The sequence below is a fragment of the Rhipicephalus sanguineus genome, chromosome 2 (assembly GCF_013339695.2).
Source record: "Rhipicephalus sanguineus isolate Rsan-2018 chromosome 2, BIME_Rsan_1.4, whole genome shotgun sequence".
NCBI lineage: Eukaryota > Metazoa > Arthropoda > Arachnida > Ixodida > Ixodidae > Rhipicephalus > Rhipicephalus sanguineus.
In genome coordinates this window covers 97824390-97833516 of record NC_051177.1, presented here as the reverse complement: position 1 = coordinate 97833516, position 9127 = coordinate 97824390, and the positions used below count along the sequence as shown (strand labels likewise).

General features: G+C 46.0%; 1 protein-coding gene across 1 annotated transcript; it reads right to left on the bottom strand.

The window, feature by feature from the left end:
- Window positions 1-3622: 3622 nt before the first annotated feature.
- LOC119383445 (protein pinocchio) lies at window positions 3623-8779 on the bottom strand. The gene is made up of 4 exons (XM_037651577.2): window positions 8502-8779; window positions 7084-7273; window positions 6306-6435; window positions 3623-5969 (listed from the first exon to the last, which is right to left on the bottom strand). The coding sequence occupies exons 1-4, from the start codon at window positions 8572-8574 to the stop codon at window positions 5916-5918; spliced, it is 447 nt and encodes a 148-aa protein (XP_037507505.1). The 5' UTR covers window positions 8575-8779; the 3' UTR covers window positions 3623-5915.
- Between the last annotated feature and the right edge of the window lie 348 nt (window positions 8780-9127).

Below are 9127 nucleotides of genomic sequence, written 5' to 3'. Positions count from 1 at the left end.
TACTATACTATACTATACTATACTATACTATACTATACTATACTATACTATACTATACTATACATGGCAATGCTTGCTTTCTCTCTTTTTCTATCTCTTCTTGTGTCTCTTTCTTTCTGTCTCTTTCTCTCGCTGTCTATTTCTCAGAATAACAGAAAGGAGAAAGTCGCGGCGCATATATGCTGTATCTTTGGAGATAGACTGTCGTACTTCACGCAATGTTTGGTAATAGAATCGTACGGAGCAACGTCCATGATCGTCCAATGCGTCAATAAGTGAAATAAACAAAAGCACTTTAAAGGAAACGTGAACCTGGGTACTACCTGCCGGAAGCTCTCACAAAGAGGCGTCATGGTTCGTAGAATAAGGCTTTATATAGCAAAGCCATTTTCTGCACGAAGCCCTTCTTTTATAGGAGCCAACAAATAGTAAAACATAGAATGACTTGGCCAGCAAGAAGAAGACAGCGGCTTTAGCTTACCACGCTCTCTCATCCTTCAAAAACGAGCAAACAAACAAGCAAATGAGCCGGCAAGCAAAGAAGCAAGCAAAGAACAACCTCCTAAATGGCCGCCCATCATTCCAAGAAGTAGCTTCAACAGAGCGGCTGTTCAACTCTGCCTTCGTCTCGCCAAAAGAGGCAACGAACCGCGGAGGCCATGCGCATCGCTTGTTGCGTCGCTTCAAGACAAACAGCTTCGCCGTCAACTGTTTAATAAGAACAAACAAAGGGCCGAATGCGGCAAACAGGCCGAGGAAAACCAAAAAGGAGGCAAATGGAACAGCGGCGTGACCAGCGTCATGCGAGGTCTTGCTCAATCTCTTCTGCGCGTCCATCATAATCTCATCTCGCAACTTCGACCTCAAGAAAGAGATGAGGATTGCTGATTCGCAGCTAGATGGCTCCGCATTTAGCGCGCTGCTCTCGCAATCTGCCATGATTGGGGTGAAGGAAACTATCGAGGGTTTGAAGTAAGTATATACCTTCGTACTTTCCAGCTTTTGTCGTGGCGTCCAAGACCCGGGAGTACGATTGTTAGTTCCCCTTTAATCATACTCATTTCTCAAGAAAAGAAAAGCAAAAGCTTTCCTTTATAATGATACCTATGCAACGTCTCAACAACGGTACATCAACCACTATAATAGTAATATTTGGGGTTTAACGTCCCAAAACCACTATATGATTATGAGAGACGCCGTAGTGGAGGGCTCCGGAAATTTCGACCACATGGGGTCCTTTAACGTGCACCTAAATCTAAGTACGCGGGCCTCAAATATTTCCGCCTCCATCGAAAATGCAGCCGCCGCGGCCGGGACTCGATCCCGCGACCTTCGGGTCAGCAGTCGAGCGCCATAACCGCTAGACCACCGTGGCGGGGCTACATCAACAACTGTCAACAACTGAAGGGACTAGAGGATTGCGGCTAGCAACTATGTCAGCGGTTTTATTGAATGATGTGGACCGAAACAAGCTATCTAGCTTCTGAATTTTGAAAACTAAATTTTGGCCGTAAGCTACAAGTGTGGTTTAAAGATGATCAACCAACAGGCCCAATTTGCCACAATTCTGTGGTTTTAAGGCAGCTGAAAGAAAAGGAAACCTACGTATTTCTTGTGTGTGCGCAATAACGAAGCATCCAACTATCCAGGAATGTATGTGAACGGACCATACAACAAACGTCGTGACACTTCCTCTATCTGGCAACCTTTGACAAGCTCATGCATCCGAATAAGCCTCTTTCGCAATTAACAACGCTTACGTGATTTCCGTGATTATCTCTTTTCCGATGTGCCTGAAACCATGCGTAACCCACGAACAAACAGCAAAGCTTGACAAAAGCGGTCGAAACAATGCCAGCCACGACTAGGAATACAACAATCAACCAACATTCCCTGACAAGGTGCCACTTGTTCTCTAACTGCGTACAGCGCCATTGTCCTAAACGCGACTGGTGTTCAGGTTTCGTCACACGTGCAGTGAACTCAACCGGGTTGCGCCACCTGCGGCACGCGTACTTCTCAGGCGAAACTGCGCATTGTGTGTCGCGTGAGGAAGCACGTGATCTCTTTCCCTGGCCTTCTTGCCCCATTCGGAGTAACGTAAGCGGTGACGTCAGCCGGGCGTCCCCAATCGATAGCCCCCACGCGCCTACACCGGCGCATCTCGGCGCAGCCCGTCTCTTTCCCGAAGGTTCCTTTCCGTGCGGGGAAAGCCGCTATCTGCCGCCTTGACCATTGTATTTCTGTGCAGTACCAGAGGTGCGCACCTGTTGATGTTATCCAGAGGAGACGGGCTATAACTGAGGCGTTTTGGAATACACACCTGGTCAACAACGAATAAGTCTTGACTCTTGACCTTTTGCGAACGCTTGGATGCACCGACACATACAGGATTTGGGAGTTTATAAATATACAGCGTCGTCGTGCGCCACTGCTTTTGACTTCTCATTCATATATGTTATATTACGAATGTGCACCTATCTATACCACTTGTCATCTTTCAGTCCCCTTTCCACTTCCGAGTGCGGTGTGGCCGACTGTGGTCAGCCTGGTTAACTTCACCGCTTTTTTTTTTTTACCTCCCTCTTTCAGCACGTCACAGGACGTGTCATTGACGCCACGTGCTACATCCGTTGCTACATGCACAACTGTGGCACACCAGTGGCTTAATATAAGCGACACCAGAACTGATGAAACAGCATGGGTGTAGTCTTTTGTTACGGAGTGTTCACGTAGAAATTGGCTACACTACGTAGTAAAGAAGGCTTTCGTGGAATGATGGTTCGATCAAGCATACCAAAATGCTAAAATGGGCTTGTGCTAGCAGTAAGAAACTCTGGTACATTTAAGGCTGCCAGATGTTCTTCACAGTGCTCCAAATACAGTTAGTTGAGCAGATTCTAACTGCAGACGTTGCGAAATTTTGGTATCAGTAAGATAGGTTTTAGGCACGCAATGTTTGGAAAACATGTGCTGCAGTCACGATAATCCGAGAGATACGGAGGCGTACAACTGATACAGAGCATTATCTAGCCACGTCATCAAATAGATTATATTTCAGGCGTTGGAGTCATTTGCTTGAGCGTGTTTCCTATTATGAGGGCTTTAAATACTGGCGACAAAAAACTCGGAGGGTCCCTTATGCATTTGCTGAAGACGACTCGAAGGCGAAAGCCTAGTATCTGGCGGGGCTATATGGTCACCACCATCGTCATCATCATCAAATCATCATCCCCTTTGATCAGGCATATAAGTATTTCGCTTTATTATTGTTCAAATGTATACCCGCTGCTCAGAGACCCTGTATGTTTTCATAATCATCTTCGTATTGTCTGAAAACTTCCTTGACCATACCATAATTACCGTAAATTAGAAAGGATCGGAGCCTCTCTCTTATCAGTGGTTTCCAAGCCGTGCTAATCAATAGTTTTCTAAAGGATCATATTATGTCATAACGATACCGGGGTTTCGGCACGTAAAACCTCCAAAATTAAAGAAAAATTTATCAAAGAATGCCGCAACGCCTGCACCACACAAGTTTTCTTCCGTCATCGAAAATTGCCACTGCCGTGGGGAGAAATTGTGGGGTTTGCTGGCAGATATATTGAAGACAAAGCCACGATTACAGATTCCGTGAAAATTTTATTGAGAATCGTAGAAATCGCGAAAGATAACATTTCCCGATACATGGCTCAATAGACAGAACACGCACGGTGAACATGCCTGTGGCAAGTCTATGAAAATCTGCAGACTCGCACTTTAACCACAGGCGTCCAAAAAACTAAATGCGGGAACAGCGCACTATGTGTTATCTATATACATTAACAATCGTAAAGTTGAATGCTTATGGTGGCGTATTTCTTAACCATCACATCTTTTTATATATGTATATGCACTTGTCTTTGCTTTAGACACTAGTGAACAAACTGCTCACTGCGGCACATTCTATGATAAACCATGGTTGCTGTGCTGAGAGCGAGTAATTTTATAAGAGCTATTTTTACGCTAATTACATGCAACAAATCAGACATTGTCAGGCGGAGTAATTTTCCTTCAGGCCTGCTGTGTTAACGATGGCTTCAGCTATTTATATGCCTGTGTACTTCCTCTAACCACTCGCTAAGTTGGGCGTTGGACATTTTATGCTTCGGCATATGTGGTATATGTCTCCTCCACTTATAAAAATTCGCCCTCTGCGGTTTGGTCCCTCGCATACCCAGGCAACTTGTCTCACGAATGGTTCTGTGAAGCATCGTCTAAAAATGTCCTTCATGTTTAACCATCACATTATCTATTACCGCACAAATAGTAATCTAGAAGTGGTAGAAAGAACATAGTGTATTTTGTAACAGCATCACTTTACAGCTGAAAACATGTCCCATAATAGATAAAAGTTTGGCATAAAAAAAAAGAGGAAATGTTCAGTTCCCCTGCTTCAAGAAGAGACAAAATGTACACAGGCATCAAAGCCAGCTTTGGTGTGTAAGTGAATTAACCTGCTGCTTCGAAGTACAGCACAATGATATGTAAATCATAGAGACAATTGTGAGAGACAAGATGGGTGTAGCATGTGGCAGATGCGACATACCAGTCGCTAGTATATAGGGACTCATTAGCCATGACGAAATGCACTGTTGCAATCTCCAAGAGCTTGCAGCTGGAGACGTCATGTTACCAGCGTTTAACTTTTGAATCATGGTTTCCCATAGGGATCGTTCAAGTCAAAAAGCACTTTTCTGCACGAAATTTTTTTCGGGTTATCTTGAGAAATAGCTCTCACAATTATGTGCCTCCACTGCGTGTTCAATGTACAGATGTTCATTTTTATGGAGATAACAGTGCAGTTTGTTCCACAAAACACGACAGAAAGTGACGACGAAGATATGTACTGATGGTTCGTGGTATCGAAATGTATTCCCATCAATAAAACGTTGTCTGTAGTATCTTTAAATCGCTAGGAGAGAATGCCAAACGTACGTTATAAAAGTTACCCTAGCGTTACCTTTATCGTCACAGTAAAAAGAAAAATGTGTTGCCTTTGGCATTTGGCCGTTGCTTGACTGCGGCCGCAAAATAAATCTAACATAAAGGCGTCAATTTTCAGGAGTCTGGCCACTTGTTCTGGATTAAAAGACACCTTCTTTTGTATGAAATAGCGATCGAAACCACATGAATGGTTGAATATGATTTCGCTGATTGTGTGATACAAGTTACGCCACATTCAAGACAAAAATAAAACGCAGAAAGCAACGTTTCATCTGTCCGCGCATATGCCAATGTTCACAGGCATTGTTACGTTCGCGTTGTTTTAGAAGTGTGGAATCACTGTATAAACCCTTCTTTTAACATCAATTAAAGCGGGAAGAGAAATGATATTGGATATGGTGAGAACTGACCACAGGGATTGAAGCGACGAGCGTCACGTACGTATATATACAGGACATTTTCCAGTCATGGTGATTCGCTACCCTCCAGTCCAACCCAACTGGAGCAATCCACTTTGCACGCGTCGAAATGTTGCAGATGACACGGGTATACCATTAGTGGGACCATTTGTTCCATTGTGCAGTGACAGACCGTCTATCAAAGTTGGTACTGCAGACGGAGCCAGACGCTGGACGACGACAACGTGAAATATCTTTACCCCCGGCACACTGCCATTGGTATCCGTGTCTGGCAGATTCTTTGGACAATGATGCCATATGGGGTTGGAAGGTTGGCGGCGGCGTACCGACGAAACACAATCAGTGGCCTTGTTTGTGCAGCGGCAAAGTTCAGGCTCCCATTAAGGTGACTTGAAAAAGGTGCGATAGTCGATCGCTTGTCTATGTGCAGTTGATGGCAGCGCTGTTGCTCGAAGGTAGACGTATGAAGGCAAGTATTCAAGAATCTTGGTTCTTTGTGACAGCAGCGTCTCAAGGGGTCTTCTGACACTCGCCGATCCACTGGGAGCGCCTCAGGTTGTGGGACTATAAGAAGGAGCAGAAAAAAGAAGAGATAGAAGCATTTAGCTATATGAACGCAGAACTGTAAACATAACATGTTTAAGAACACAGCCCTCTTCTCATGCCCTGTCTAACACGTCGAACGTCAGCTAAACCTAAGAAGGAAGTCTCGAGGGACCTAGTCAAACGTCAGGGAACTTATGGGCATTCCAGGTCGGAGCCGTTTGTAGTATCTTTTTTCGGAAGTTCACTGTGTTTACACCGACACATGCATATCAGGTCTCGTAACTTAGGTTCCTAACTTAAGAGAAAACGCCACAAGTTTTATTTCGTATCTTAATGAATATGAACTATACATACAGCAACTAAGTCCCTTCTCCAGACTGTTCCGCAGCTTCCGTTGCAGTGGACACAAGGGCGGTGCAAGGCGTAGCCCCCGCACTCGGCGCAATCCAGAGAAGCCTGGTCCTCAGCCCAGCTCACTCCACACCTGTGAAATGTAGAACGTGTGTGCTGCTTAGATTGGATATGCTTCAAGATTCCAACTTATCCTTCATCGCGTCCTTGAGTAACGCGGGCGCGCATATGTTTGTCACTAGCCACGACAGCTATATGTAAGTGGCAACAGCGTAGCTAGAACTATTTTGCCGAAGCGGCACGCCCTTCACCGTGAACTGCTGCCAAGGCAGGCGGGTGTTGTCGAGGGTCGTCTTATTCTACGGTAGACGGAATTATGTTCAGGGGGAGGGGGCGTGGCGCGGAGGAGGGGGGAGTGTCACGTGATCGGTGTATCATCCCCTGGCTACGCCCCTAGTAACTGCAATTACGTTTCGCAGACCAACGCGTCAAGGCCAGCACGGTAACAGTTAAACTGAAGACGCCAAGCACCATGACACCACGAGGCCCTTTGTTGCGAGAACAGTTTTTGTGTATAGGATATTTTCTGTTCTCGAGACACGGGCCATTCATGAGACGTTAATTCGATAATGCTAAACCATTATGAATTGGTTGAACGCACTGTGTTTATTGGAAGTACAGCCTTTGCTGTATTCAGGGATTTTAATTCACGACGCACTATCACCCCTCTGGTATTCGGACTAACCAATGCACTATACTGTATCGAATGGCATGAACTCACGTGAAGCAGCAGTTGTAGAGGCTCTTGAGGCCCTCCAAGGTGACGGCATCGGTTCCTTGTGTCGGCACCTCTTGATCTGCCGAGTCTTCTATGCCGTTCCAGTAGTTGTCCTGGTTCCAGCAGCAAGCCGTAGAGTTGTGCGACAGTGCCACCAGCATGGGGTCTGACTTTGAATGCCAGATGCCCAGGTCTGCACACAGGCGAAGAGGTTGATAAGTGGAACGTAGGCATCATGATTTTAGGGACACCAGGCACTGTTCGAACAAAAGGGGCGTCGGTATCTTGCCCGCGCTAATTAAAAAAAAGAAGTAGCCAGCTCCACCCGCTGAAAGCCATCGAAACAGCGAAGCCGACGCCACTCATTCTCAGGCTATTGCGTTTCTATGTTCTTTTTTTTTTCTCGCAAGCCTTTTAGAAGTCTATACTTTGCTGGTCTTTTCTAAGTATTTCTATGTTGTATAATTGCTCATTACTTGACACTCAATGTTATGCTATGGGGCGACGATATGGTAAACGATACGGCCGCGCTGGAACGCTACGGCAGCGTTCCAGTACGGCCGTGGCCCATTCCACCTGCCCTGCATACGTACGCTTTGACTCAATGAAACACCGAAATATCTAATCCCGATTGTTTAGAAGCTTTAGTACTTAACGTGGCAGCACGCGACACATCGAATGTTGTCCCTGTACTCTAAAAGGCGCCGTGCAGCCATCGTGTTTTCAAGGAAGTAATGAGTTATTTGGCGTCAGCGCGTTTCTCTTGAATACGAAATAGCCACAAGACTGTGCCCATTACCATATGAGCATACCATATGAGCGAGCATAGTATGCCTGAAACTGTTTGATCGTGTCGTTCTATGTGCATACAATACCCGCCTTGTGTGTTTTTATGTCTGATATTTTTATTCCCTTGTACTGGTGGTAATTCCGGCACCTTGGCGATCGACACGTGAAGAGCTCACAGTGCACGTGGTTCAATTGTAGCTTGGCAGACTGCCACGTGTCCGAAGAAGGCCCAAAGCCGTTTGAGTGGTTAGAAAAAGAGATGTTCGAAGTATCTCTTTATGCGACGATATTGTTATTTCACAGCAGTGCGCGCACTCACCGTTCTCTGACGCCTGCAAAAAAGTGCCCGGTTACGCGAGAGAAAAGCTGGCAGCGCGAGAAAAAAGTATATCCTGTTAAATCACCCATCGTGTTGACTTTGCAACAAAACTTTTCTGTATATCGTTCTGGAATTTGTTGCTTCGTAATAGAGTCCAAACTGGGTGGTAATTAAACCCTTATTTTGCTGAGAAATTGTAGTTTGGTTTTTATCACACGCAAATGGCTGCTGTATCACTATGGTTAATATTATAGCGCGCTTTGTTTTACTGTGTGCATAAAGAAGCAGGAATCGTGAGAAAAGTGTTTCTAACCTTTCTTGAAGACCGCTGAGGACGACCCGTGCAGCGCCGGCGAAGGGTAGCTCACTAGGACTCCGGTAGCCATCCTATGAAACTCCACGTGTCGGGCACAGCAAAAAAAAACGGAATGATCGAGAGAGTTGTTGTGGTCACAACAAGGCCGCTTTCTGACGGGAGTACCTGGTATAGCGAATTGAAACCTTTTTAGTGCGGGCTCGCGCGACTTGGACAATCTTTCGCTTTACGCGAAGCGATAGCTGCAGCACCTCTCGTGTGCTTGCGGACGATTGACGAGCAACGCTGCCGGGGCAGACGATTAAATTCGATCGCGTCGTTGGCGCCGCGTCGCGGACGTGGCTTCTGGCGCAGCGCATGCGCAGGCATGCTGGAACGTGTCGCGCGTGCGCGCCGGAACCCCGCGCTTCTCAAGGCCTCAAAACTGCCGTCTTTGCTCGTCTCTCAAACGCGGAAATTATCGGTTACTAAAAGAAGTTCTAGTTGGGCAATCGTTGCGCATCTGCTGTCAAACACGTCAATGATGGCGTTTATTCAGGGACACTAGACAGCAATTGCGTACTTCTGTCCCAGGTAGCGTGGCGCGCGAAATATTCCGTAAATTGTACGCAAACGAAGGAAAC